The 27,926-nt window shown below is 48.4% G+C and overlaps 6 protein-coding genes and 1 long non-coding RNA gene across 14 annotated transcripts; 5 read left to right on the top strand and 2 right to left on the bottom strand.

The window, feature by feature from the left end:
* Window positions 1-2,587: 2,587 nt before the first annotated feature.
* Window positions 2,588-4,777, top strand: LOC6590462. Its single transcript, XM_002015817.2, has 2 exons — window positions 2,588-2,646; window positions 2,700-4,777. Exon 2 carries the CDS (start codon window positions 2,710-2,712, stop codon window positions 4,720-4,722), a length of 2,013 nt encoding a protein of 670 aa, XP_002015853.1. The 5' UTR covers window positions 2,588-2,646; window positions 2,700-2,709; the 3' UTR covers window positions 4,723-4,777.
* A 350-nt stretch (window positions 4,778-5,127) lies between these two features.
* On the top strand, window positions 5,128-6,045 carry LOC6590461 (ribose-5-phosphate isomerase). Its single transcript, XM_002015816.2, has one exon. It carries the CDS (start codon window positions 5,224-5,226, stop codon window positions 5,950-5,952), a length of 729 nt encoding a protein of 242 aa, XP_002015852.1. The 5' UTR covers window positions 5,128-5,223; the 3' UTR covers window positions 5,953-6,045.
* Window positions 6,034-6,923, bottom strand: LOC6590460 (protein TEX261). The gene is made up of 3 exons (XM_002015815.2): window positions 6,807-6,923; window positions 6,442-6,743; window positions 6,034-6,383 (listed from the first exon to the last, which is right to left on the bottom strand). The coding sequence occupies exons 1-3, from the start codon at window positions 6,874-6,876 to the stop codon at window positions 6,162-6,164; spliced, it is 594 nt and encodes a 197-aa protein (XP_002015851.1). The 5' UTR covers window positions 6,877-6,923; the 3' UTR covers window positions 6,034-6,161.
* Window positions 6,924-7,302: 379 nt separating this feature from the next.
* LOC6590459 (protein mahjong) lies at window positions 7,303-13,510 on the top strand. 3 transcript variants are annotated; one of them, XM_026986790.1, is made up of 11 exons: window positions 7,327-7,899; window positions 7,963-8,113; window positions 8,175-8,987; window positions 9,058-9,330; window positions 9,397-11,520; window positions 11,593-11,713; window positions 11,775-11,872; window positions 11,945-12,307; window positions 12,735-12,795; window positions 12,882-13,115; window positions 13,176-13,510. In XM_026986790.1, exons 1-11 carry the CDS (start codon window positions 7,517-7,519, stop codon window positions 13,178-13,180), a joined length of 4,626 nt encoding a protein of 1,541 aa, XP_026842591.1. In that variant the 5' UTR covers window positions 7,327-7,516; the 3' UTR covers window positions 13,181-13,510. The 3 variants fall into 3 exon arrangements, 2 of the variants coding, with proteins under 2 accessions (XP_026842591.1, XP_002015850.2); XM_002015814.2 differs by having other exon boundaries at window positions 12,870-13,115; XR_003408532.1 differs by lacking the exon at window positions 13,176-13,510 and having other exon boundaries at window positions 7,303-7,899; window positions 11,945-12,795; window positions 12,870-12,883.
* Window positions 13,511-13,571: 61 nt separating this feature from the next.
* Window positions 13,572-16,102, top strand: LOC6590458. The gene is made up of 3 exons (XM_026986793.1): window positions 13,572-14,292; window positions 14,695-15,039; window positions 15,100-16,102. Exons 1-3 carry the CDS (start codon window positions 14,104-14,106, stop codon window positions 15,892-15,894), a joined length of 1,329 nt encoding a protein of 442 aa, XP_026842594.1. The 5' UTR covers window positions 13,572-14,103; the 3' UTR covers window positions 15,895-16,102.
* A 434-nt stretch (window positions 16,103-16,536) lies between these two features.
* Window positions 16,537-20,822, top strand: LOC6590457. The gene is made up of 2 exons (XM_002015812.2): window positions 16,537-16,805; window positions 17,318-20,822. The coding sequence occupies exon 2, from the start codon at window positions 17,348-17,350 to the stop codon at window positions 19,889-19,891; it is 2,544 nt and encodes an 847-aa protein (XP_002015848.2). The 5' UTR covers window positions 16,537-16,805; window positions 17,318-17,347; the 3' UTR covers window positions 19,892-20,822.
* A 1,061-nt stretch (window positions 20,823-21,883) lies between these two features.
* LOC113565224 lies at window positions 21,884-22,668 on the bottom strand. Of its 6 annotated transcripts, none has more exons than XR_003408533.1 (3): window positions 22,517-22,668; window positions 22,210-22,369; window positions 21,884-22,140 (listed from the first exon to the last, which is right to left on the bottom strand). It is a non-coding gene; the product is annotated as an uncharacterized LOC113565224 (long non-coding RNA). The 6 variants fall into 6 exon arrangements; XR_003408536.1 differs by having other exon boundaries at window positions 22,219-22,369; window positions 22,517-22,667; XR_003408535.1 differs by having other exon boundaries at window positions 22,223-22,369; window positions 22,517-22,664.
* Between the last annotated feature and the right edge of the window lie 5,258 nt (window positions 22,669-27,926).

Here is a 27,926-nt window from a genome sequence, read left to right as displayed (position 1 = left end):
AGGTGTTGGCCCGAAACATGCCACATGGGGCGCATTTAACAATGCCATTTCTTTAATTAACAATTTGCATTTGCTGTTTTTCCCCTGATATACGAGTATTCATTACTGTTTGCTGTCGGTCGGGGTTTTGTTTCGCTTAATTGCTGTTTACTTTGGGCAACTACGAACACTTGCCGATATATAGTAGAGTTCCATTTCCAGCGAAGTAATGGTGGAAGACGCATATGCATAAGCAGATCTTTCGATTCCTTTCAGACTATGTGGTCTCCTCTTTTGCTAATGAGTCAAAATCCCATCAAATCATGCAAGCTGGATGGAAATCTGTTTGCGGTGGTTCTTCCTCTTGCTAGCCACTGGCTTCTTTGCAGACCTGAGATAGTAATTTATTTCTTAAAAAGTGAAATCCATTAACACAAATTCTTTTCTCTCTCCCTCTTCCTCGCTGCACCCACTCAGGGATAACTCATCACCGTTTTCCTCCCACCACGAAAGAGAGAAATTGCAATCACCTTTGTAATTGTGCTCTGCTGCTTTTCAGCTTTATCGCAATGGCAATGCCAACAGCTTTGCTTTGTGCACTAAAAGTATTAAATTTCCTCAAATATTCCGGGCATACACACATACAGACACACTCGTACATAAGCCAGAATGCAACAACGGGGCTAGCAGCCTTTTGTGGGGATTCCCCTTTATGGCTTTCGTTCGGCCATCGTCGGCCATCGTCGTCGCCGTACCGCAGTAAGTCACAACTAAATGCTTTCAATTCCTTTTGCTGCCATTTTCTGCCTTTATCGTGGCCAGCGCTTAACTTTAAAAATAGTTTTGTATTGTTGCTATTCCCATTGTTAATGGAATCGCACGAGTGCACCCAGGAAACCATTTAGTGCTGAAACATCGCTGCAAAGAGAATGTTAGCTGCAATGTTGTATAACAGGCCATGTAAAGTGGAACGGATCCTGCCCGTGCCCGTTCATTCCTATGCTAACGATCTTCCAATATACATACATATGTATGTATGTATCTACCATTGTATTTGTGTACGAACTATTTGTGTACCCTCTCATGTGCCCTCTCATGTGCCCTCTCATCCTCTAGCATCTACTGTTACGTTTAAAAGATTGCTTTCAGTGTATCGTTGTATTTCTCATCTTCCTTTTCTGTCAGCTAAAACAATAACAATGCCAGAGTGCAGAACGCAATCGTTGGCCATCCAGTGTTGCAAGATTTTGAGCGTCAAAATAAGCTACATTTCACAAAAACACAAGCTAAAAATTGTAAAAAACATGCCAAAAAATAGGCTAAAAATAAAAAAAAAGCACATAGATATACACATTTCTAATTGTGTTATAATTTTATCCAACTCGCTATTACTCGAATCGGTATTTATCGCTATCGGTATTTATCGCTGGAACGTATTAAATTTAAATATTTCTCCGGTAATTGGTAGTTGGGGCAACATTTGCCATGACGGCGCAATCCATATCTGTAAAATTCAAAAGAATTATAGTCGTATTCATCAGACAATTAAATATTACTAAAACAAACCTTATATTTAATATTGAGTTTAAGTATTTAACAGTCATTTTGTTCCTAAGCTTGGTCTTAACGATATTTATTTGACTGATTACACGTTCAATGGCAGCATTTGACCACGGTAGACTTAAAATTTCAATGGCAAATAAAGCGATTTCTTCAAGAGGTTTGTTTTTTCCAGCATCTTTATAAGTCAGTACTTCTGACCAAAGCTTTATAGTGTCATCTGTACTTTGCCAAGGGACTACGTGAATTTTGCCACATTGGGCAAGAATTCCATCTATATTGCTATAGTTGAAGTGTTCCAATATGGAAATGAGATCATTAGGATTTTTATTATGTTCGAGTACATTTTCTGCTGCAAAAACGTGCAGTTTTTCCAATGTCTCGAAATTATCTGGAGGTCTGAAATTAAACAGCAGATTTTTATTTATTTTTAATATCAAATCCTATTGAAGCTTACCTTTCTCTGAGTTGGATAATAAGCTCCTTTATAAAATCCTTGCACCTCAATTTTACACAATTACACATTTCACACGATCGCCAAGTTTCTGTGTAGTAGTGACCGAAACTTTTCAACGAAAATATACAATATAAATGAATTTTAAAATACCATGATACACCAAAATATGTACAACAAATATACTTTTTGTTCGATTTGCCTAAAAATATATGTAGGATATAAAAGGGCAAACATAAACAAAGTGAAATGAAAAAAGGCTAGATTTAAGGCAATAAGCATTTTCATAATTTTTCAAGCTTTTCCGTTTTCAAATAAGCTAGATCTAGCCTTAAATAGGATAAAATGGCAACACTGTTGCCATCTCCTTCCAGCGCTTGTCTTTTCTGAGCGCAGAGAGAGCCAGAGCGAACGACACATTGCGGTACTCGTGTGAGAGAAGGATTAACTCATACATGAAATGCAATACTGAGCACGGCGCTCTTCCGACAGCGATCATATGTACATACATATGTGCAGATGTGCAGTTTTCAAATATAACAATTGTATTCAAAGCCGAAACTACAGTCGCAATCGCGGACAAATTCAATTCGCTTTTCTGCTGAACGAAAGATTTATTTTTTCTTGACTGCATAAACATTTTCGACGGCTGAGTAAGCGGAAATCTGAAGAGCTTCATTTTCATTTAACTTCAACACTTCTACAGCGAATATACGATGCGACTCAAGCTGTTTTTGGTGTTTGCCTTCCTATTGATCCCACCCGCACACAGCGTGATTCACAGGGCCGTGGATATAATAGAGATGATCAGAGATGTGACCAACGCAATATTAAAGGTCTGTGATGTGGTAGAGTCTCTAGAAGATAAGGTCACCGGCACCCATGACAAGCAGGGCCAACTGATGAACCGCATCGAGGTGGTGGATGACCACATCCGTAATTTGGAGCAAATGGAATCTCTTCGCACTGCCCTGACCATCGAGACCTTGATCCAGGAGCTCCACCAGCAATCCCAGCTACAGCACAAGCTGAATCTGGTCAACGACCTCACCAGAATCGTAAAATCGCGGTACGCACAGTTGGGAGACTATATCCAGCATAAGCATGCTCTTGAGCCGGCCACGCTTCTAAAATTTGCCGAGTGGAACGTGGACCCAGGCCCAGGTTCGTTGGCTATGCAGCTGGAGCTGATACATTCGGTTCTATTTGAGGATGAGGGGCAGGCGGACAACAAGACCGACTTTGTCAACACGCTGCTGTCTCAACTGACGCTTAACTACGAGAAATCACCGGGACAGATGTGCATGGCCAAACACTCGGCCCAGCAATTTCCATTTCAGCTCTACACAAGTGTAGCCCTCACCGAGCTCAAGGCCTACAGTATGATGGAGTTCTCCTGGATGATCCAGCGGGAGCTCGGGAAGGGCAACTTCACGCAGGAGATAGCTTTGATGCGCAATAACTACGCCCGGCGTATGGAATCCTCCGTGAGGGTTCTTAGTCAGGTGATGGCTCGCAGCGGGCGTGTCTACTGGCGCTGTGATCCCGGAAAGGATAAGCACGTCTCCGGGGAGACCTACGATCGGGCTACGCGTCTCCTGCAGGGCTACGTGGAGAACGAGGCCAACTTGGGCGAGAACCAGGGATGCTGGGGTACCTGTGGCGACTATCCGGACACTCGCTCCAATGGCTGCTACAAGGGAGACAAAGAGCTTTGCGGCAAGCAGACGCCTTGCAACGGAAGACTCTATAACTGCGACGACATGGACTCGGATGTGGAGATCTGCCCGTCTGAGGGGAACTCTTCGCGACGCTATGAATACATTCAATCTGATGATGGGGCAACTCTCGGCAGGAAGAGCTCCAACGGCAGATGCGAGTCGGCCACTAAAACGGCCTCATCAGGGTGGTACTATATGCTCTGGCGCTGCTCCTACTGCTTCTGCCTGTGCGACGAGCAGGGACCTCTCTCTGATCGCTACTTTAACCTGCGTGACTCGCTGTCGGACTTCATGGAGAACAAGGTGGTAACAGGTGTGCGCTTCGTGAAGAGTAATCGCGTCTTTCACTTGCAGCTGCAGCAGGGCGAGCTCTTGCCTCGTGGAGCAATCAATGTGTCCTCTCTAGAATGGCTGCCGCTAGACTCATACCACCTTAACGATGTGGATGTTCGCAACGACTACGACTACCACACTCTCACCGTCGACAGCCGCGCCATGGACCTGGACGAGATAACTTCCGGCTCGAACCGCTCCCTTGTGGTGACTGGGGCCCGCTTTCGTGTCTGGCACAAGCACCTCAACCTGGAGGTGCGGTTCAGCTATTTCGACTTCCCCACTGGACGCCTGGTGGAACCGAAGCGCAACAGCGTCTGGTTGAACAACAGCAACACGGAGAAAACCATCGAAAAGCCACGTCAAGAGCTGATCGTCAAAGAGGCTGATGTGCCCACAGCCGCAGATCAGCCCTCGTTGCCGCTGTCCACATCGAATCAGTATATGAACTTTTTCAGCTCCAGCAAGGTGAAAGACGCGTCCCAGAACACTTTGCCCTTCATTGATGTGCAGGAGGTTGTGCCCCATCCGGCAGTACCTCTGGCCGGCCTAGGCATCTTTTACAAGAGTCGTCCTGGTTCCGGAGGCTTCTTTGCCCCCAAGGTTGTTACCTATGATTACTCGCAGTATCTCAAGGAAGTATCTCTCTCAACAATCCAAGATGATAGTTATTAACTTGAAAATGAATATATGATATAATAATAATAAAATAAAATAGCTGTTAGCTATTTTTATTGCGCCTAATTTCAAATAAGAACAGCTAACATTTCTGTGAAGCGCATAACAGACGCTTAACCCATTGTCCACCAGTGGGTACTAAAATACCCTCCACGAAAATGATGCCTTGAAGAATTTTAGCAAAGTTTGGGTAAAAGATAGTCGTGGTTATTTTTATCTAAAGATGAAGAATAAGATGGACCTACAAGAGTAATTATTATTAGTATTATATTCCACGGCTAAACTAAAGTTTCTGTTCCGTTTAAAAACGAGGGCTTGAGTAGGCTAAGTTCGTTGTTTCATCGGTATATCGTCCCACGACATTTGACATTGAAGTTTTTAAACCACTAACATCACCACATGTTATTGGGTTTACTTCGTCGGGGTTTATCGCAACCACATTTCAATCAACATTTTTTGAACGCGCAGCAGCTTTTATTGGGTGCACAGACAAGGAACATGGGCGACGAGATTTCATTGGACGAGGCCAAAAAGAAGGCCGCACGCACGGCCGTGGACGAGTGGGTGAAGGAGGACACAAAAATTGTAGGGATTGGAAGCGGCTCGACGGTCGTGTACGCGGTTCAGCGCATTGCAGAGCGTGTCTGGAAGGATGGCGAGCTGACGGACCTGATCTGTGTGCCCTCGTCCTACCAGGCCCAGCATCTGATCTTGGACTACAATCTAAACTTGGGCTCGGTGGATCGCAATCCCATCATCGATGTGGCCATCGACGGGGCCGACGAGGTGGACTCGAATATGGTATTGATCAAAGGCGGCGGTGGCTGCTTGCTGCAGGAGAAGGTTGTTGCCGCCTGCTCCAAAAAGTTCATTGTGGTGGCCGACTACACGAAGAAATCGTTGCATCTGGGCGAGCAATGGTGCAGGGGCGTTCCAATTGAGGTTGCGCCCATGGCCCAAGTTCCCATAAAGCTGCAGATCGAGGCCATGTTTGGTGGCGAGGTCGTACTGCGCATGGCAAAGGTAAAGGCTGGACCCATTATAACCGATAATGGCAATTTTCTGCTCGACTGGAAGTTCGTTGGCAAGCGAGAGTACAACTGGGATGAAGTGAATCGCACCATCACCATGATCCCAGGCGTCTTGGAGACGGGACTCTTCGTTGACATGGCCCACAAGTGCTACTTCGGCATGGCCGATGGCAGTGTTAAGGCTCAGTCCAAGTAAATCTCGTACTATATTTCTATTTTCACAGGGATTCGTTTAAAATTAAATGTTGGCCATTAATAAAGGAATGTGCATCTTGCATTTATCTACGTATGTATACTTGCTCGCTTGTCTGGTTTATAGGTACAAAAAATAAATAATCAAAGGAACTACTCTAGATACTAGATCATTCGCATTCCTATTTGCACACATCTCTGAATATGTAAGTTCTAAAACGCCTTCTTGCTCCGCGCTGGGAGCAGCTGCTCCTTCATATAGTTGAAAAGGGAGAGCAGCCCCTGCTTCTTGTTCCGCGAGAAATAATTGCTGACCACGTCCGGGCTCCGTCTGCTCTGCTCATTCACCGTGGGCAGGACGCTGTCGTTGGCACTGAGCGAGACGAACAGGGCGAAGGGCACGATCCACATGCAAACGGTGAAGTAGGCAAGCACCTAAAAGCAATATTTGTGATCAGTCACTTAATTCAGTCCAACTCCCCAAGGCACTCACCTGAGTGAAAGGCACATAGACGGTGGTGAAATACTGAAATGCTAGGAAATGATTGACCACCAGCATGACGAGGGAGCCCAGGAAGGGCACAGACAGCAATCGTATGAATGGAAAACCTCCCATTATCGATAGGTGGAAGCCTTGCGCCACAAAGCCGCACAGCAGCATGCTCCAGGGGAACTCCTCGAAAATCATCAGCATGATGTACACAAAGATTGTAAAGCTGATCATGAACAGAATGCACCGCCGCGCCTGTGTCGTGTACTCTTCCGCGAGTTCCGCCAAATAGTAAAGTCCTGCCACTGGAAGAACATTGCAGACGTCGACACAAAACAATGGGCGTCACACAAAACAGAGCAGCTCACCTATGGACAGAGTAAGGAACGTGATCTGGATACCAAGGGATATCCATCCCAGAATATACAGGAAACCCATTACATAAACTGCACTTTATACTTTGATTTGACAAATGAATATAAAGCCAATGGCACCGCCAAAACAAAACAATAGGATTTTGTTTTTCTCTCGATCTGGTCGGTCGTCACAAATCAAACCAGACTGCCAGACGACTGCGAAGTGGCAGCACCTTTTGGTTTAATGTTAATAGCTGTGTGAGATTAGACTTTGGGAACTGACTAGCTGCAAAAACCAGTTGGCGTTCAGTTGGCGATCCAGTTGTTCCGTTTTGCTGGCTGGAAAGCATAATATTGTCAAAAATAATGCCTCAAATAGCCGGCTACGCACTCTAATTATGTGTTTTTCTACTCTCTTCGCAGCAAATTTATCAAAGTCTAGTATCATACAGCCATAAGAGAAGTACGAAGTGTCAACAAAAAAAAACATTCGAAAAAATAACAAACATCAGACCCGACCCGGCTTCATTGTTTCCCCACCTAACGACCAGGGCTGCATGGTTTCAGCATCGATTGCTCAAACCATCGATATATCGGCTCGAGCGCGTGGTATGCCGCACGCTTTATTTTCGCAAGTTGACTAAATTATTTACTAACCGTGAGACTGCTGTGAATCTGTTGGTGCGCGTTAAACGTATTTTCACATTTTGTCCACATTGACGATGTCAGAGGGCGGTGAAAACGGTAACGAGGCGCTGGCCGGGGCGGCGCAGGAGGACGTTGATGCGGAAGCCGAGAGAGAGGCTATCATAGCGATGGCCGAAGCTGTGGCAATTGCATACGAAAGCGACGATGATAATGATGATGAGGCAGCCGCAGAAGAGGCAGGAGCAGAGGAGGATGCCATGAGCGGTGGTGATGCGGAAGCCGCTGAGGAAAACGAGAGCGACAGCAGCCCCGCCGCCGACGATGCCTTTGGCAATCAAGAAGAAGACACAGCCGCCGATAGGCGCTCGTCCACCAAGAAAGAGCTGACGCAAATCATCGACCGCTGGGAGCAGCAGCAGACTCAAAGTGGCTACGATCCCGTGCCCACTCTGAAGAGGTAAGGCGAGAAGTGATGATGCAGAATAATAAATTGATGGGCTAATAAATGAACAAATTGTAGTCTGGCGGAGATTTTTGAGCGCGAAAAGGACGCCTACATGCGCAAGGATCCGGATCCCTTGGACTCGAGGCATCCATATCGCGCCGATCCCAGCTGCCAGTATGGGCTGCTCCTCAAGTTGCTCTTCCGCAAAGATGTGTTCATGGGGAAGGTGAGAAGCGCTGTCAACCAATATTTGGCTTCGAATTAAATCGTGTTTTGTACCCATACAGTTGCTAAACGACTATCTGCGCGAGAACTACTTCAGTCGCCAGACCATCAGTCGCAGCTCCCTGGAGCTGAACATCCTGGCGTGCCGCCTCATCCTGGAGATTATGCCAGGTCTGGAGACAACTGCCGTCTTCCAGACAGCCAACGACGATGGCACTATCAATCGCATCTACAGCTGGGCGGAGGACAGCATCGAGCCGCTCCAGAGCTATGCCACCGGACTTCTTGCCGAGGCCATGGAGGTCAGCGACATTGCGATCAACTATCGCGATCAGAACATGCGTCTGGTACCCAAGATGATCAAGCGCCTGCACATGCTTCTGGCCATAAGCAAAAGCGCCTCAGCGGACCACCCATCGGCGCTAAATTATTCAGCCGACAGCAGCGCCTCTGGCGGACTGCTCTGTTGGATGGCCTGCGGCAACGGAGCGTCGGCTCCGCAGTCGCCGCAGCACAACGGAAGCGGCATTGCGAGCTCAAACCATGGCGATGCCTCCAACATGTCGATTCTCTTCGAGAACAGCCGCGATGCTTTCTCCCAGTCGCGCTACTACAAGCGGATGTACATACCGCTGCACCCGCCAACGGCCGATGCCAGCCAAAAGCTGATCATGCGGTTCCTCACCAGCCTCGGCGAGTACCAGGAATTCCTGGCCATGGCCTTCGAGAACAACGTGATGCAGCTGATATTCGGCTATCTGGAGAACCTCGATCGCCGCGACACGTGCCTCGCTTACGAGGTGCTCAAGTACTTGGCCTCCCTGCTTTGCCACAAGAAATTCGCTCTGGAGTTTATATCCCACGGCGGCCTGGAGGTAAGTGAATTTGAGGGGGGAAACTCTGGAAAAATCTCTCATAGACACGGCATATCATTGTCTCATTTAGCTGCTGCTGAAAGTACCGCGCCCTAGTCTGGCCACCACGGGCGTGTCCATTGCCATTTACTATCTGGCGTACTGCGAGGATGCCATGGAGCGGATATGCAGCATGCAGCGTCCCCTCATCTCGGAGCTGGTGCGCTACGCGTTGTGGATATTGGGTCGCTGCCACGACTCCTCCAAGTGCCATGCCACCATGTTCTTCAGCCTGAGCTTCCAGTTCAAGGTGATTCTGGACGAGTTCGATGCCCAGGATGGTCTCCGTAAACTCTACAATGTTGTAAGTGACACTTTGAACGAACTCCTAAATGGAGGCCGATTGAGCTATTCTGTTGTGATATTGCAGATATCCGTGCTGAAGATACTCGATCCCAGCCAGAATGACAGCGACAACGATTCGGATATCAACGATGATGTGGAGTGCGCCTCCCGCCAGATGGTGCGTCACGTGTGCGTGGCCCTCAAGCGCTATATGGAGGCGCATTTCTTCTTCAAGTACAACAGCTTCCTGTCGCAGCACTATGCGACCTCCACCTCTCCGTCGTCGGCGCACTACTTCAACCAGAACCCCACAGTGGCGGCCAAACTCACCTTCGACCAGTTGCACGAGCAGATACGCACTCTCCAGGAGCACACATCGATCCGCGGCCACTGGCAGCCCGTGGACCAGCTGATGAAGCTGGGCGGCATCTCAATGCTGCTGCGAATCATAGCCTTCAGCTACGACTGGGTGAACAGCGGTCGCTCGGAGACGGTTCGGTCTGCATTGGATGCGCTAAGCGTGTGCTGTGTGATTCCCCGGGTCTATGTGGTGCTGTGCGAGCGCATACAGATGCTGGACAAGACGACCACCTCGGGCTTCTGCTCGGTTCTGGGAGCGGCAGCCGGAGAAATCACCTCCGACGCCGAGGTGCTGAAGTCGGCTCTGGCCGTGCTCTGTCACTGCGTCTGCTCGCCGATCATACGCAAGGACAGCGGAAACAGCCTGATCAAGTTTGGCAGCTCCTCTAAAAGGAACAAGGCCAACCACAAGTATGCCGAGGAGCTGATCGAGAAGGTGTGGGAGTCGGTCTGCTCCAACAATGGGATTGTGGTCCTGCTCTCCCTGATGCAGACCAAGGGCCCCATCACAGATGCGGACTGCATTAGAGGAATGGCCTGCCGAGCTCTGGCCGGTCTGGCCAGATCAGACCGCGTCAGGCAGATCGTCAGCAAGCTTCCCCTGTTCGCCGGTGGGCAGCTGCAGTGCCTGATGAGGGATCCCATTCTGCAGGAGAAGAGAGCCGAGCATGTGATCTTCCAGAAATACGCCCTCGAGCTGCTCGAGCGCGTATCGGGCAAGACCAAGGCGCTGAACAATCCGCTGGATCCATCGCTCTCCAACATGCACAAGGCAAACGTGATTGCCCAGACCCGCATCCAGTACAACGAGCAGCAGCTCTACCAGCTGATCTTCGAGCACCTGGAGAGCAAAGGCCTCTCGCAGACCGCCCAGATGCTGCAGCGCGAGGTGGGGCTTCCGTTGCAGACTCCCACCACCAGGAGTTTCCATCAGTCGCCTTTCGACTACAAAGCTCTCTGCAGTGGCAGCTCCATTTCCAGGAGTCGCCTGAGGAGCCGCATGCAGGACGTGAATGCGGCAATCATGTCGAATGGCGAGATGAATCGGAGTTATAACGAGGACTCGCCCTACGGCGGGGCTAGCACCTCCACAGCCAGCATACCCAACTTTAGTAGCATCTCCGTCCAAACGCCGATCAAGATACGGAGGACTGAGCGCTCCATCAGCTCTGTGGGCCGCTCCATACAGAAGCAGATTGCCGAGCCCGGCTGTAGCGCTATAGGTCTGCCGGAAGACTTCGCCTCCTCGGTTCCCCTACACCCGAAGCGGGTGACCCTCAACACGATCGTGACGGAGTATCTAACCAACCAGCACTCGCTGTGCAACAACCCGGTGACGACCTGCCCGCAGTTTGATCTGTACGAGCCGCACAAGTGCCCCGATCCACGGCCCAGCCGCTTGCTCAGCTCCAACTACAATCTGACGAGTCGACACTTCCGCACCCAGGCAGGCTTCACCACGGGACGCTTTGACCGGCGGTATGTGCACACGCACTTCTCTCCCTGGCGCACCATTCGGTCGGCTGAGTACGAAGATCTGGAGTTCACCTGCTGCGACCTCGTGGGCAAGTACATCATCGTGGGCACCCAGCAGGGCGATGGTCGGGTCTTCAACATGAACGACGGCGTCGAGCAGTTCTACTCCAACTGTCACAACTTCAGTGTAGATGCGATCAAGGCCAACCGAGCTGGGGACCTGGTCATCACATCAAGCTTCTGGCGTACTCCCACCAGCATCCTATGGTCCATTGCGGACAACGAGTTCAAGTTAAAGCTGACTCTATCCGATGTCACATACTGCGAGTTCAGTCAGACCTCGCAGGATCGCCTCTTGGGTACACAGAACGAGGTGAGTGCGGCTAAAGGTTCTCCCGTGGTGTTTTCCCAACGTGACTCGACTCGACTCGCTATTTCTTTGCAGTGTGCCACGCTCTTCGACATCAACACGGGCTCCAAGCTGTCCACCTTCACCCCCACCATACCCAACCAGTATACTAAGAACCGCGCCACGCTTTGCCGCACCGACGAACTGGTTTTGTCAGGTAAGTCAATGGCCAGCCGCCCCTTGTTTGAATTCATAATTGATTCGTCCTTCTGCTTCAGATGGTGTGCTCTGGGATGTGCGTTCCGGCAAGGAGATCCACAAGTTTGACAAATTCAATCAGTGTATATCCGGAGTCTTCCATCCAAACTGCCTGGAGGTACCGTATCGCGCAACAACCTCCACCCCACTCATCTCCTTTAATGCTGACACACATGCTTCGTTTCCACAGATTATATCCAACACTGAGGTGTGGGACCTGCGCACTTTCCATCTGCTGCAGACGGTGCCAGTTCTGGATCAACGCAATTGCACGTTCTCGCCAATGCATGTGATTTATGGGGCCAGCCTGGGAACGGACAGGGACCACGACATGGACACCACCACCTATGATACGAGCTTCAACGTGCTTGACGCCTACGACTACTCGAGTATAGCCACCATCGACGTGAAGCGGAACATCAATGACCTGAGCGTCAGTGCGAACGGGAGTCTGATTGCCGTGGTCGAGGATTACAGTGGCTACGAATCGAAGCAGGAGACTTATGTGAAGATCTATGCGGTTGGCGTGAAAAAGAGCGAGCGATCGGAAGAGGTGCGTGCGGTTAAGGATCTAGCCAACGAGGTGGGCGGACGCAATAGCGCCGAGGCGGAGGCACCTGCACATTCACCACACTCTCATGGCAATGGTGGCGAAGCTCTACTTCGTGTGTTTGATGATGTGTCGCGCCCACCAGCCGGGGGCGGTGCGCCAGAAAGTCCACTGCTCCGTACCAACAACGAACAGGAGAACAACCCACGGCCACGCCGGGACAGTCCCGCCTCGAACGCAAGTCCGAATCTTTCTCGCCAGCATGCACCCAACAGCTCAATTGTTGGGGTGCGACGGCGAGCACGTACACTGGGTGGCAATGGCAACGGAGTTGGAGTTGGCGGTGGCGGCGTCAACGCTGCCATCGATCTCAGAGCTCTTATGCGGCGTATGGATGATATTGAATTAAATATTATGTCTATGCTTGCAGGAAGATGATGAGGAGGTGCCCGAATCTGATGAGGACGGCTCCGATACGGGTTCCGAAAACAGTGAGTCCTCATTCCCACAATTCTATATATCATGAATTCGGGACTACAAACAAGTCTGTCTGTCGCTTATTCAGCATTTGCTCTAGGTCCGAATTTTCTGCAATTTCCGATGCTTCGCAATTTTAACTCTTCGAGCAACGATGATGACGGGGATGATATGGATAATGACGGATATGATATAGTCGATCTTCTCGACTCTGATGACGATGATGAGGAGGACGATGATGGCGATGGCGATGGTGACGGTGATGACGATATCGATATGGAGCTCTTATCCGATGCCGGTCTCGATGTCGCCTTCGACGACGGCAGCAGTGATGGTAATACCTCGTATTCTTTAGATTCTGTTCGTGTAAGACTTGTCTTTTCTCCATCCTTAGATTGAGTATAGCCACCCACCATCCTGTTCCTCCCCCCATTGTCTCGTCTCGTCCCGTGTCGTGTCGTCGTTTATTTCCCCATTCTCGTCGCAGCGTGCACGAAACGAACAGGAATTCACATCCAAATCTTCAATAGTCTTAATATAGTTTGTATACTGTTAAATTTAAAAGAATGTTGTGTTTGAAAATTGTACAAAGCATAAGAAAAAGAGCGTTAAAGAAGCTCTCAACTGTAATCGTAAATCTACTTCACAAAACCATCTGTGAGAAACCAATCTGTAAATTGTAAGCAACCGAATATTGTTCAACAATGTCAACTGTACAAAGCTATAAAAGATGTATACTTTTTCTATTAAACACATGTGTAATCTGGTTAGCATTAAGCGCACGCATATTGTCCATCGTGAACCCCTCTCAGGGGTTAGCCATTGCCATAAATAGAATGTGCCACCAGAGACACTTCCCCTCCTCCTAATGGGAGATATCTACGAATGCCTGCATCGCTTAACGTTTATCTTATCGCCGACGGTGGGCTCCAAGTTTGGGAAATGAACTCCCCTTCGGTCGGGCCGTGGCAGGCCTTACTCATTGGCATTGGTGTGACGCCAATCAATTGTGTTTCGTTCGACGTTTGATTCGGCTATGGCCAGCGCACCGCGTTTAACTCTCGCACCTCCAAAAATCGTAGTGAATCTCGGGCAAATCCTTCATCAATAGATAAATATGGTTATATTCGGACGATCGGCTCGTCGTTTATCGGGCTGCTGATGTTTTGCGGTCAAGTTGACTGCGCTGCGTTCGAATAGGCAATCGAATAGCTGTCAATTTAAAATTGCAAATTTAGTTACGATTTGCCAGCCGTACAGAGCGTTTCGATCGATTGCGCGACGGAGGAGTCCCAAGAACTCTCGCCAACGGAACAGCGGAAATGTTTATTCAAACAATAATTGGACTCGTGACCTTGCTGGCGCTTTGCACGGCGTTCGAGGAGCACCCCCATTTCTGCATAGAGACGCAGCCTTTGCTCCTCGCCGATATTGATCGCCATGTGGTCATACCCACAGAAAAGGATCTAAAGTGCCACATTAAGGCCACAACATTGACGACCAAAGAGAAGGTGAACCATTTAGCCCATGGGAGTAGCAAATGAAAACAGAACTATAGGTTTAGGTTTAGATACATGTATAAGAAGGTAATCGGCTCTTTATCCCACTCTGAGCCTATGTGAGATTCACACTCTATTCCTGCCATAAATAGTTGATCAATCAAACGATCAGTCATTGGTAGAAACCGGTTTGATGGAGCTACATCCTTAAATGACACTTTCAATGCCAATATGAGTAATAGATAATTCGTCGCGAGCCAAATTCGAGTGGCGCAAGTGTCTGCGGCTTGCTATTCCAAATTGAATTAGCTTGACGATAGGGAGATAATGCGCACAGGGCAGATAAGGGGAACTTTTTGACGAGCACGCAACCCGAGTGTTTCCTCTTCAACATTTTATCTTGCTAATCCTCAGGAGAGCTTCATCGATACCATGTGCACAGACCACGGCTCCACGACGGTCAAGAGGGACAATCATCACTTCTTTAAGCTGCACAATGGAGAGCTGAGCGGCCGTGGCCCGCAGTCGGAAATATGCAACAACGATGGCAGCTCCGTGCTGGCCTGGGTGCCCTACCCCATGATGCTCAAGTTCTATGCCCCCGAACTGAATCCCAAAGAGCGGCTCACGTACATAGCCAAGGCAACGAGTGTCGAGCGGGAGAAGACGGAGCTGTGCCACTTCCGACACACGGATCTAGTCAACGCCGTTTCGGATAATCTCTTCACCTGTGTGGTCATGATATTCGGAGATAACTTTGTAAGTTGCACCAGCAGACGTGATCAATCTGCTTTTAAACAACTTCCTTTCATTTTGCAGTACGGCCTGGAGGACAACATAAACGTGCTGGTTGAGCTGGAGCCTCTGATGTACCAATTGCGGAACATTACGTATATGCCCTGGCGCAATATTACCAATAGCTACAAGATGCATCTGGGCGACAGCGTGCTGAAGAATCCCAGCGGCGAGCGCAAGCCCATCTATGGCAGCATCAACTATGCGTTTGTGGAGAAAATCCACCTGAACACGAGCAGCATATACCAGGATGAGCACCTGACAAAGCTCCCCCTGTTGTTCGAGCATCGTGGTTCCGTCCTGGAGCTTGATGCTGACGGTGTGGGCGGCCTGGACGTGGAGCAGAAGGCCTACTTCGGCCGCAGCATGGATCCCAGGAGCGAAGTGAAGGTGCAGGTGATTGGGCAGTGGGTGGATCAGCACCGGGAGTTCAGTGCAGACATCTACGAGTACTATGGAAACGGTTTGCGGCGTTACAGGCAGCCAATAAGCGGAGCCAGGCTCACCTTTGTCAGAATAGACAACACGGAGCCGGCCTTTGAGGCCCCCGAGTCGAACAATCTCGTGAAGGCTTCGCTATTCCGGGAGCACCAACTATCCAGACTCAGTCTGAACGGATCTGCGGCCAATTTTACTGAATGGGAGAACGCGACAGAGGATGAGGATGAGCCGGGCTTCTACAGCTGGTTTGTGGTCACCTGCCTTCTGGTGGCCGTGGCTGTGATCATTGGCGTGTACCTGATCGTCCGCACCCAGAGCAGAAAGAGCAAGAAAAGGCAGAAGTACGATCTGGCCAACACAAGCGCGCCGCCTGCCTGAATTAATTAATAGTAATTTAAGCAAATTTCCGAATTTATTTTGCAATGTCACTTGAATCGAACGAGTTGGCAACCCAGCTGCCAAATCCTTTGCTCTAGATTCCTCCCTTTCCAATCATAATTTAACTGTATTTGTGCTGCTGGGAGTGAGTGAGGAGAGGAGTGTTACGTGGTCGGTGAATAAAACGCGAATTTTCGAGTGAGTTGTATTGGCAGGTGAAACTCAAATGTGAAGAAGGCATGGGATCCGCTTTTGGATTGCAAGAAAGGTAAACGAAATGTTTTTCAATTACACAAAATATAATATTTTGACCGGCAATTTTGGTCGTATGCCACTGCACTTCAAGACCAATCTAGTCTGAAAAAACACGACACAACAATAAGTTTGTGCGATTCCGATTAACCAACTTATTATTCCAGATCGACCACAAATCTAAAAATAGCATATGTATATGTATTTTTCTCGCTCAACGTTTTTTTCATGCTGGTTTTTATACCTGGCTCATCTCACTGCCTTTACTTGAAGTGTAGTGGTATATTACCGCTAGTGCTTTTTTATATCAGCAAGTTGGCAACGCTGCAATCAAACACGCCTATCGTCTCACTCACACACAGAGAAAGACAAACGCAGAGACATTTACAGCTCCTTCACCGCGATTGGGGAAATAGGAAATTCATTCATTAAATTTGTATAAATTCCATACCTGCCTGGATATCTAGTTGTTTGATTAACTTGCCCCAGAATAACCCTCTGGTGTGGCATTCTTTTAAATCGGTGTGTTGTGCGTGCAAAAAAGACAAACAAACAGAAATGTGTGAACTTAATGCAGAAATTGTGTGACGCGGCCATATTTGAGGAATTTTTATATTGAATGTGGTGCGAGCTACGCAAATTATATAAATACAACGCAGGTAAGTGCATAAGAACAGCAATTTACGCGTGTGTAAATCTCCAGTGAAGTGTGCATCGAGTACGGGAGCAGGTGAATGAAAGCGCTGCTTGATATTTCTTGAATTCGGGCCCCAAAACCAAAGATTATGTATTTGTTTCGCTTTTGTGCCTGAAAATAGGATTTTTCGCTCACACCAACACCAAGATGGTAAATTGTGTATAACAGTATGGCTGTCTCTGTCTCGCCCCAGTTGCGGCCGCAGGGCTACCAGACCAGTAGGAAACGGCTCTCAACAGTGCTGTTGTTTCCTAACAGCTGCCTAACAGCGGCAGGCTGATTTCGCAGCTGACCATTGATTACATTTTTAATTAATGAAATTTGGCGCGGAAACAGGCGTACAGACAATAACAATGACCAGGGACAATACGAAAGCGATTGGGCTGGCACACTCGGCGCACCCGTACTCGGTGCCCCTTTTTCAAGATTAGCACAACTTGTAGGCCTTTTTTTCACATGGATCTTTTTTTGCAGAATCCTACTGAACACTCAATCGCTTAATCAATGATGGACCGCAAGAAAGCCCTGGAGTTGGACAAAATCTGTCGCCTTTGCATATCTGAGCGAAAGGAAATGCGTCCACTCTTCAGCGAGAAGGTGCCGGAGATGCTGATGGACTGCACCAGCGTGCGAATAGTGCCCACCGAGGGCTGGCCCGACAAGATCTGTGTTCAGTGCGTCCACTCTGTGAGTCGGAATCACGCCTTCAAGACGCTCGTCGAGCGCAGCGACAAGGAGCTGCGCGAGTACATCACAGGCCTCACAGTGCGCATGGCGATGGAGGAGCAGTCGTCGGCCAATGCGAAGCACCAGCAGCAGCAGGAACGCAAGCAGCAGAAGCTCCTGCAGAAGCAGCTTAAGCAGCAGCAACTGGAGGAGCAGTTCCAGCAGCAAATGGCCCAGCAACAGCACATCCAAAGCAAGCCCAAGCTAAAGCCATTGCTGAAGAAAGGGTCGCGCCAGATCAAGCTGCGGCACCTGGAGTCAGCCGCAGCGTCGCCTCCTGCCCAGCTGCAGCTCATGCCAGAGCCAGCACCAGCCCCGCCACCGCCACAGCAAGCCACGCTGCAGCAGCAACTTCAGCAAATTCAACTGCCAACTCTCCAGCAAGCCCCCACCCACAACCTGCTCTCGACCACAACCGCCGGGACGATGCCCCAGCAGATTCTGCTGCCCAATGGTCAATTTATCACAACTGCCCAGATCGTGGCCCCACAGCTGGCGCAGATCATCAGCACTGCGCCGCACGGAACGACAAACGGAAATGGGGGCGCCCAGCAAGCACAGTTCCTGCCACAGCTCCTCCAGGCGCCCAACGGACAGACCCTCCAGATAGTCCAGCAGCCGAACGGCACGCAGACGCTGCAGCTAGTCCAGTTGGTGCCGCAGAGGAGTATGGCGCCCACGGGCGTGACAACAGTGACCACAACCACATCCCCGGTGAACATGGGCAACGGAACCGGCTCCCTGGCAGATGCCGACGTGCATCTCCTGGACGACGGCTGCGATGTGGAAGACGAGGAATTCGAAGAGGTCTATGAAAGCCTCGATAGCAAGGGTCAATCGTTCGAGACGATCGTCCTGGATGAAGACCAGCACCAGGAATTCCTGAAGGACCACCAGCATCAGGTATTAATGGACGACGACCTGACCCAAAGTGAAGGCCAGGAGCCCGAATACTTCGATGAATTGGATCAGCAGCAGCTGGAAGACAGCGACTTGAAGACCGAGGATGATGAGGACAGATTTATCATAGAGGAAATCCAGCTGGAGGAAGAGGATCTGATGGATGAGGCCGACGAGACCATAACACCCGACTGTGAATACATCACAGACGACGCGGACCAGCATAATCTGAGCGGAGATATGGACGATGAGCTGCACTACGCCATCATGGAGCCACCAGACGGCGAGACCACTGGGGACCTCGAGCAACCCTTCCTGGAACCAGCAGACGGCGAGGCCAGTGCGGACATGGAGCAAGCCTTTATGGATGCGGATGACGTAGAGCTGCACCAGCACCATCAGGACGACATGGAGGGGATGGAGCTGCAAAGCATATCTCTGGAGAATGCCGTGGTCGAGTTCAGTCAGGCGACGACAGACGACAACATGGGCACCCCCACCCTGAGCGTCAGCTCCCCCAGTCCCACGCCCAAGCGGGCCAAGCGAGGTAACCAGTCCACGTCCACATCCACATCGGCAACCGCCGTCACATTGGAGCTGTGCAATCATCAGAGCAGTCCGCCTGCCATCAGCAGCAAGCTGGCGGCTGCCAATTCCCGACAGCTGGTCCAGACTGCCAGCGTCATAGCTGCTGCCGGGGCGGACGACAACTACGAAATCGACGCCAATCTCGTGACGGAGTTCATCAAACAGCACACCTCCCCGCTGGGCTCGGGGCGGTACGTCTGCCACCTGTGCAGCACGGAGTTCCGGCAGTTCAAGGGACTGCAGAACCACATGCACTCGCACACCAACTGGATTCGGGCCAACTGCAAGAAGCAGCCGCAGTGCCAGATCTGCCTGAAAAGCTTCAAGGGTCCCGGCATGCTGCGCATGCACATGAAGACCCACGACGCCGAGACCAACACCCCCATCTGCACCATCTGCAATCGCACGTTCAAGTCGAAGGCCATCCTCTACCGGCACCGGCAGACGCACCAACAGCGGGCCTACTGCTGCGGCGTCTCCAACTGCCGCAAGAACTTCTCGTCGGCCGCCAACCTGCGCTGGCACGTGGAGCGCAAACATCCCGACGTGATCGATCCCTTCTACAAGTGCGGGGAGTGCTCCACCCTCTACGACAGCATCGACGGACTCCAGCAGCACGTGGAGAGCACGGACCACAGCGAGGCGCAGATAAGCGACGCCACCAGCAATAGCAATGCCGCCTTCAGTGGCGCTGTCAGCATCGTTAGCAATGGCACCGACATGTCCAACATGATTGCCGCTGCCCCCGGGGGCCTCGGCACCAGCGCCCCCGGGGACACACATGCTGTCGTCGTCGGATCCTCCGGCGAGGTTTATTTTGTGACGCAGGCGTAGCCCGCGGAGTATGCCGCAGTAGGCATGTCCGAATGTCTGCTCGGCCTCTAGACCATATAGATTATGCATATGCCTATACGTATATATACATATACATATATATATATTTTTGTACTATCCAAATTAGTTGTCGTACTAGTATATAGCACACCACACCAAACCTTCCCCACACACAAACACAAAAACACATATTGCAATCCAAGATTTCTATCGTAGAACTTGTTTACATCGTATGGTAGCCCTTAAGCACAACTACTCGAATTTTGTAAGTGAAAACAAAAGTGTAGGTAAGCAGAACGATCCCACAGCCCACATATCGATCCCATCCCACATCCCACATCCTTGAAGAGATCGAATTGAATCCCAAAACTACTGAGTGCAAAGATCACTCTATCTATCGAAGTTAACTGAATTGAATGTACATACATACATATGTTGGTTAAAAAGATATAGCGGTTTGACTTATGAAAATTGTTGAACATATTCAGTTGAGCGGCACTGTATGACATGCAGGGTACGCAGAATGGGCACTATACTGGTTTATAGATCCTGTGTGAAAACTAGTTCCCCATCTCCGTATGAAAGCTTACTACAAATATCGATTTTAATGGGCAGGCAAGCAGCTCGATCCCTCAAATATTCTCCATTTCCCATCCCATCCCATCCCGTCCCGTCCCATCCTACTTATTCCACCCTCCTGTATGAAAGCTAACTGAATGTAAAGGTAATTTTTGGGGACTGTGTCAGTTGATTTGTTTTTAGTTTTATTTGTATTATTATTATTTTGTTTTCCCGGGAATATCAGACTGGCATTTTAGGCTAGAACTTTGTCGGCTTTTGGTTTTCATTGTTGGGCATTAATTGAACACGGATAAGAAGAAAGTGGTTTTATCAAACCTCATAACAAATAAATAACAAAAACTTGTGTAAACTTGTGTGTCTTTCCATGTCCCATCGATTGTCGAACTATTGGGCGAGTCTGTGGTCTCTTCAGGTCGCAACCCGTTAATGTCAGAGTATTTCTGCTTAAACTTGTAATCCTCCTGTTGCTGTGGTGGGTCTGCTCTTGTTTTGCTCGACTGTTGTTCCCTTAACCGGAAAAAACAGACAGAAGCAAAACAAAACCGATCCAAAGAGAATTACAATCAAGTCAAGGTCCACGGTATATTGATTCCAAAGTGCCACGTGCCACGTGCCAGTGTCTGATTGTGGCAGCTCTGGTAGGGTCGTAGATGTATCGGCAATTAGCACAACATATCAAGCAAAGCTATGCAACCCGATGAGAGGCAATTGAAAATGGAACCAAGTCGCAGATTGGGGGTTCAGCTTTCCGTTTGGGGCGCTCCATGTGCCATCTAGTGCACAGCACTCGACAATTCCGATGTTTAGGTCGAAACTTCAACAATATTATGTATTTCCTCGACTAATTGGTTATCCCCCCGCAATCTCAAGTCTCTGGCTGTCATATAAAATTGATAATTAATTAGCAAATAAGTTGGCGAATGTCATAAATCGGAATAGCACCCGGGCAGCGAAAATCGCCTTCCAGGCAATTCATTTTGTTCGTTCAGATTATTTATGGCAGCCCGGCCCAGTCCGCCGCCGAGTGTCGAGTGATAAGATAGCCTCCGCTGCTCTGCTGCTCGGCTGCTACATATTTCGCTTTTCCAATAAATTTCCTCTGGCGGAAAAGCCCGGCCCCTGGCCTGCATTAATTATAGCAAGAGTAAATATTGATTATTCGATGATGACGACCTTCGTTCGTGATAATAGCTTAAACTTAGACTCATGCCAAAGCTTCTATCTATGCAAATGAGATTTGATTTCCCCAGAAACTACTTCCTCCATTATTCGGTTGTTGCTGCTGCCATCCTCGACTGGAGGCGTCCTTGAACTTTGGAGCGTCTCTGGCAGAGGGAAAACTTGGCCCAGAACCAAAAAAGTAAGGGGAATTATGTGGATTATGCCGGGCAGAGCAACGCTACAATGGTCTTTCATATTTCAAAACTCAAGTATGTATTTCGTATAGAAATTGTTTTGTAACCACAAAACCAAAACAGTTGGCAAATTATATCAAATTTAATTGATTTGACTCTCTGTTGAGAGAGGGAGAGGGGGAATCGAAATAATTGCAAAGAATTTTGAATCCACACACATTTTTGTCCTATTAATAATTCATACATCCATGGGCGAACCAATCTGGGGACCGGAGGTCCCTCGACGTCACGTCACCTGCGACATTAGTCACGCTACGGCAGAAATTTCACAGAAAATATATTTAATTTTTAGTGATATTTACGGGTATGTATTGTGCATACCATACATACATACATATGTACATATGTGGTGCCACACCTTCTGGGAACGGTAACTGTAGCTCTTTCGAATCCTTCTGCCGAGAGACGGGCGAAATTAGAACGCAATTGGGGAAATTCTGTAAAGCCAACGCGCAATGGAACACTTGTATCGTCCGAATGCCTGAGAAAACATTCCACTATTATTCGATTGAATTATGGTTCTCACCTGCGACGGCTGTTTATAATGCCCGTAATATTCCCGCTGATTGGCAAGAACTCATTTCCCAGAAATAAATCTGAGGATGGAGATCCACTTCAAAGAGCATACCCCTCTGCCCTCTCCCAACATTGTTGCCGGGCTAACAGTTCTCAGTTTGTGTCGTTAAATCGACTGAGAGTAAACAATAAACAGAAACAATACGTATTCAGCGTCCGTTCGTCCGGAAGAAACCGAAAGCGAGTAACGCCTGAGCCACACTGATCTGTTTACTGATCCTATAGCTGATTATGATCGATGCAATTTGTTGCCCCCAGTGTTGGCGTGGCCCAGACATCAGACCGGACCATGAACACACAGACGGACGGACGGACAGGGCCAAGTAAGACAGGCAAATACTTGTTGTCTACCTACACCCCGCCCTAGCCCAAGATATCTGCCCATTGACGCAATTGAAAAGAATAACAATATTGTTTACTTTTTGTGGTCTGACTCTCTGCAAATAATACCCATACTTAGCTCCGATTATTCGTGTATTTCGAGCCAGATACTCTTTTTCGTAGGGCTATGATGCTGTGTGCTATAGCTTGAAATTCCCACCAAATTGGTTAGCAGAATAACTATTCGTTTAATATTTATAAATTGTATGGCAATTATATGGGAATACCCCATACAAGGGGCTCGTTAAAACTGAACTTGTCATTACTGGTGGGTGATTCCCCTTCAATCTTTGATGGCATGACCAGTGAGTGAGTCATTGCACTTTCATTTCCTCAGATTGTAAGCAATCAACTCTGAGACTTTCTCTGCATAAAAAGGGACTGCCAAGACCCGATACGAGTAGATACAGTACATAGGGTATACGGCATTCTGCTATCCCCGAACCAGTGGCTGCCTTCCAATTGTTTTGCTTTGGAAACATCACGAATTAGCAATTCACACTTCGCATCGCATCGCATTTTGTTTTCATTTCTTGACACATTTGTGGAAAGAGTTTGATTGAACTTCGGTTAGGGGGTACATGCCCTTGGATAACCTGTTCGTGGACATAAATGTAAGTGCGGTTCGTCTTTCCAGGTTAGGGAATTCCCACTTCGTCGATGCTGTTCCTTTGGATTGCTGTAAGCGTTCTATCGCTTATCTTTGGCATTAAATTAAACTTGATCTATATATCCATATCCCCCGGCGACAAATGCCAGTACAAAGAGTACACAGTCGCTGGGAGGCACACACATAAATCCGTGCAAATGCTATTGCCGTTCAAATATTTATATAATTCGTACAATTATAGACTGGCTACGGACCGTGGCAATATTTATAGCGAGAGACCGATTTTCTTTTTCTGCTTGCGGCGCAATTTCAGTTCATTTCCGATACCAAGGCTTGAAAAAAGCGAATTTTGTTTAAAAAATCATGTCCACATATATTTTGATGTGGGGCACACGAACTGATCTCTGAGAGGGTTCTTGCTCTTCTCGGACTTCAGCATCTGCCATTGACATTGGTCATTCGTTTGGTCATGACTTTCTCTGGCGTGTGCTGCCTGAACGCAGACAAACGGCTCCAAGGATCCCCAATAAACTGGGTTAGCGATAGGGATAAAAGACCTTTGCTACATGTTGCACACTTTATGGGTTAAATCGATGAGTAAATGGGAAATTCCCAAAGGGTTTTCAGTCTTTCAGTCTGGGGCAGGCATGAAGGGTGCGATGGCATTTATCATTTTGCCGGCATTTTTGATTTGGCAATGGGCCAAAATATTTTACCCACCCATATCCCACCACCCACATCCCACAACCCACAACCCACATCCCCGTCAGATGGCAACAGCTGGTAACGAGACACGACCCACAATTTGGCGTGGTCAGTGCTAGCCGCCGAATCGTTTGGAACACCGATGGCATGTGGTACGTGGTCAGTGGCCAGTGACCACGTTCTTTCGAATTGCCCATGAAAAGCTCCCGGCAAACTTTGTCTTTGTCAGGGGCAAACATTCCTTGGCTCGCCTTGCGCCAGTCTGTTTGGGCAACGCCTTCTCTTGGCCGCCCGTCCGTCAGACCCACCCGTCAACGCGGAAACGTATTCTGAGATTCGGTCATCAGAGCGCCAGCGATCACGGCGGGGGCTCGTGGCCATTGTTCCGGTAACCGGTGACGTCTCGTCTTCCCCACAAAAAATAAAAGAGAGCCCGTCGATACTCAGAGCATCTCGATTCTAGATAAATCGGATTCCCGCCCATTGGCGAATGCCTGGCATAGTACGAAAAAGTAAAATTTATAGCATTGGGGGAATTCGCTTCTCGAGCGACGAATGAAATGCCTTTTTGCTTTGCTTTCTATATGCGGACTTCAATGTCACGGTCGGGTCGCGTTGTCTGTGTCCGATTCAGAATTACATTACCTGCTGCACATGTTCTCGTACCCACATAGTATAGTTAATCCACACTATACATATGTATGTATGAACATGCTTAATGCTGTGATGACACACGTATGTCTTCGACTTACTGCCTAAAATATAAATGCTTGATTTAAAAAGAAATTAAATAAATTCACTTTTTGGCATGCCACAAAATTCAAATAATTCCGTTGGCGTGCTTTCGGATGAATTGTATAATGTGCTTGCTAGTTGTTGAATAAATTTAAATTTGAATTCTATATTCTTATGAAATGAAAGAGAGCGAGAGGAAATTCTCATAGACAGTCATTCTGTGTGATCATCTTTTATCAAATCGCAAGATGTTCTGTCTCTTCTTCGTTCTTCAGCTTCGATCGATTATTAATCGAAACATTTCTGCTATCGAAGGCGTGATGGTTTCAGTTATTGTGCTTCTCTCATCGAACCATGTCAGAGAGTGGCTTCCTAACTCTTATCGATCATTAATCGAAGCCTGTTTGAGCCTGTTATTTGCTATCGAAATGCATTCCATCCATTCAGCTCAACTGTTTTGATCACTGGCAAATGAAAATCAGCTGATAAACACTGTTTCATCATAGGTAACTGGAGAAATGATGAATAACTCATTTGATTGTCGTTGTAAATTTTCAATTGCCCAACTGCTGTTGACGCAGCTGTTGTGGCACTTATGTCTCGAGTATTTTCAATTGAGCTGGAATCACACGAGCAGCGGGCGCGTGTTTTCAATAATAGTTATCAATAACGCACCAGACGGCCAGGCACGGACTGGAACTTCATCTATATAAATAGGAATGTAAGGTACGAATATATCTGCATGCGCTTATCGAGAATTACTTCTGTGGAGTGACGTGGTGGCTGGTTCTTGTGGCTCCAAGAAAACTGTCTTCTTGCACGCATGGCTTTTCGTCTAATTGCGATTCCGCAGGAGTGGGCTCTAATGCAAGCCCAACGACAGAAACAAACCAGCCACCATGTCCTTGCTATCCCGCCCAGAAGCAGGAAAATCGATGATGGGAAAAGTTTTAGGTGCAGCGCGTGTCCTTGGCGCGGCAGAGCGGTTGCGGATGCGGATGCGCCAGCATCCAGCTCAAGGTCGACTCCCATCCAGCACCAATCGAGGATACATATCTGCTTCCGTTTTGATTGTCGCCAATTACACATAATCGGATTACAAACGTACAAGTTTCTGAAAATGATTGACACCATCAACATCATCATCAGTAGTACTTGCTGCCTGAGTGACAGCTTCCCTTGCTGGCTTCTAGCTGCCGGCCGCCTGTCAGCCAAATTGGCCCACTAGAAGCCCCTGCCGGATGAGTAATCCGGCATCATCGGGAAGCATCTGAATCGTATTTACCCACCCGACAGCGGAACAGGCCCCGACAACACACACAAGTGAAATGTGGAATAGTCATATATTTGCCGAGTGACAATTCCGCCCAAAAACATTTGCCGAGAACACAATCATATAGTATTATTTGAAAGCGTTCCACAGTCAATTAAGTATTCTAATATTCAAGAATCTGTGAGGCGATCACAGTAATCAAGTAAGGAATGAGGTTTTTGGCCAGGCATGAGTGAGGCACGTGCAGGAGGTAAACTTAATCTGGAACTACGTTAGAATCTACTGAAAAGCTACTGTACTGTTGTTTGTCCGTCGTGATCATGCCCAGGCCTGCCCTTCAGTGTGACCTGCATTCTAGATGCCCTATGGACGGAACTAACGCATATATGCAGGCATTGCCTTCAACAAAGAGAGAAGGTCGGGCCAGGCCTCGCTCGACTGCAGTCAAAGTCAGTGTCAAGGATGGCAGCGCGACGAACAATGGAAGCGTCAAGCGGTGTGGCGCCCACTTACTTGCCCAGAGCCTTGACAATGAATGGCCTTGCCTCCTTCTCGTCCTCCTCCAGATGGGCAGAGCATAAAGCGCTTGGAATAAATTATTTATGGGGGCGCCACAGGGTCTTTGGGATTGGGCCTGACAACACCACTCCGAGCCGAGCTAGAAAACTGGATGGGAATGGGTTGTAGGCGGCTCTTAGAGGATGGGGCCCATCATATGTAGCTCTTATCGGTTATGAGTGGGGCATGACACAGTACACGAGTATCTCGACAAGTCTGCTCTTTTCGTTGCAATCTATTCTGCTTGTGTTTGATGTTAAAAATATCCGGGTGTTGCGTCACTTTTGCCATTTTCCAATCTGAATGAAACCTTTTGAGTTTTATTTTCGTATGTGCCAAATGGAGACGACGCCACGGAAGCTCACGCGATGATTTTCCTTTCATTCGCTGCTGTGTGTTCTCTATTTTATAGCTACGACATTCCCCGTAAACACTTTCGATAATAACCTTAGGCAATTGCAATTCCCGTACGAGGTACGGTACGGTGTAGATGTACGAGCGTTTCCCGACATTTGCTAGGTTCCGTGGTCAAACGGACGGGGAATTGTATGGAAAAATTTGATAACTGATGTCATCGCTCAACTTCTTAATGGTATCGACCGATCGATCGCTACACTTGAAAGGCTGAAAGCCCCATGATCCACAGCTGATTCCTTGTCAAGAGCTTCCAGACAATGAGTATCAATATATCACCTCGACGCACTCCACTCCTTACCGGCCGATCGGCCTATAGATTGCCGATGTTTAATGGAATATTTTGCGATAAGATGTGAACGATAATGGCAAACGTCGAGTCGTTTGTCAACAAGAGCAGCTGTTCACGTTGTGTTTTTGGGTGCCGTCCCCGTAATTTAATTAGGGCGCTCTGTTCTGCGTTCCGTAAGAGGTATCCGGAAACCAGGGAGGTGCCAGAGAGGTGCTGCCCGCCCGGCTCTTGGCCCCTAGTGGCTTCCGTCAACAAATATTTGCGGCGGACTTTTTATTGGACAAACAATGGGCCGGAGATTAACGGAAAAAACAGTTTACCTAAGAGATTTCCTATTGTTTATTGTTTTCTGTCACAATTAGTCCGCAATCGAATTTATTTCTCGGAATCTTGGACAGCGCTCTGGCTGGCTGGAAAGATTGGGTTGGGATCTTTGCCAAATGTTGACCCACAAATTGGCCATTTCTGCAAGGGAATCCGGGGCTCTGGTGCGT

The sequence above is a fragment of the Drosophila persimilis genome, unplaced genomic scaffold (genome assembly GCF_003286085.1).
Source record: "Drosophila persimilis strain 14011-0111.01,24,50 unplaced genomic scaffold, DperRS2 tig00000002-arrow-pilon, whole genome shotgun sequence".
Lineage (NCBI taxonomy): Eukaryota > Metazoa > Arthropoda > Insecta > Diptera > Drosophilidae > Drosophila > Drosophila persimilis.
This window is presented reverse-complemented; position numbering and strand designations above follow the sequence as displayed.

What these genes read in the sequence shown, in the direction of transcription:
- LOC6590459 (XM_002015814.2), top strand. Translation starts at nt 7,517, where the DNA reads ATGTCAGAGGGCGGTGAAAACGGTAACGAGGCGCTGGCCGGGGCGGCG. An exon ending in CCCGTGCCCACTCTGAAGAG is followed by an intron (nt 7,900 to 7,962) that starts GTAAGGCGAGAA and finishes AACAAATTGTAG; the next exon opens with TCTGGCGGAGATTTTTGAGC. An exon ending in TCTTGGGTACACAGAACGAG is followed by an intron (nt 11,521 to 11,592) that starts GTGAGTGCGGCT and finishes ATTTCTTTGCAG; the next exon opens with TGTGCCACGCTCTTCGACAT.
- LOC6590457 (XM_002015812.2), top strand. Translation starts at nt 17,348, where the DNA reads ATGATGGACCGCAAGAAAGCCCTGGAGTTGGACAAAATCTGTCGCCTT.
- LOC6590460 (XM_002015815.2), bottom strand. Translation starts at nt 6,876, where the DNA reads ATGGGTTTCCTGTATATTCTGGGATGGATATCCCTTGGTATCCAGATC. An exon ending in GTTCCTTACTCTGTCCATAG is followed by an intron (nt 6,744 to 6,806) that starts GTGAGCTGCTCT and finishes ATGTTCTTCCAG; the next exon opens with TGGCAGGACTTTACTATTTG. An exon ending in TCTATGTGCCTTTCACTCAG is followed by an intron (nt 6,384 to 6,441) that starts GTGAGTGCCTTG and finishes TATTGCTTTTAG; the next exon opens with GTGCTTGCCTACTTCACCGT.
- LOC6590458 (XM_026986793.1), top strand. Translation starts at nt 14,104, where the DNA reads ATGTTTATTCAAACAATAATTGGACTCGTGACCTTGCTGGCGCTTTGC. An exon ending in CATTGACGACCAAAGAGAAG is followed by an intron (nt 14,293 to 14,694) that starts GTGAACCATTTA and finishes GCTAATCCTCAG; the next exon opens with GAGAGCTTCATCGATACCAT. An exon ending in TGATATTCGGAGATAACTTT is followed by an intron (nt 15,040 to 15,099) that starts GTAAGTTGCACC and finishes TTCATTTTGCAG; the next exon opens with TACGGCCTGGAGGACAACAT.
- LOC6590462 (XM_002015817.2), top strand. Translation starts at nt 2,710, where the DNA reads ATGCGACTCAAGCTGTTTTTGGTGTTTGCCTTCCTATTGATCCCACCC.
- LOC6590461 (XM_002015816.2), top strand. Translation starts at nt 5,224, where the DNA reads ATGGGCGACGAGATTTCATTGGACGAGGCCAAAAAGAAGGCCGCACGC.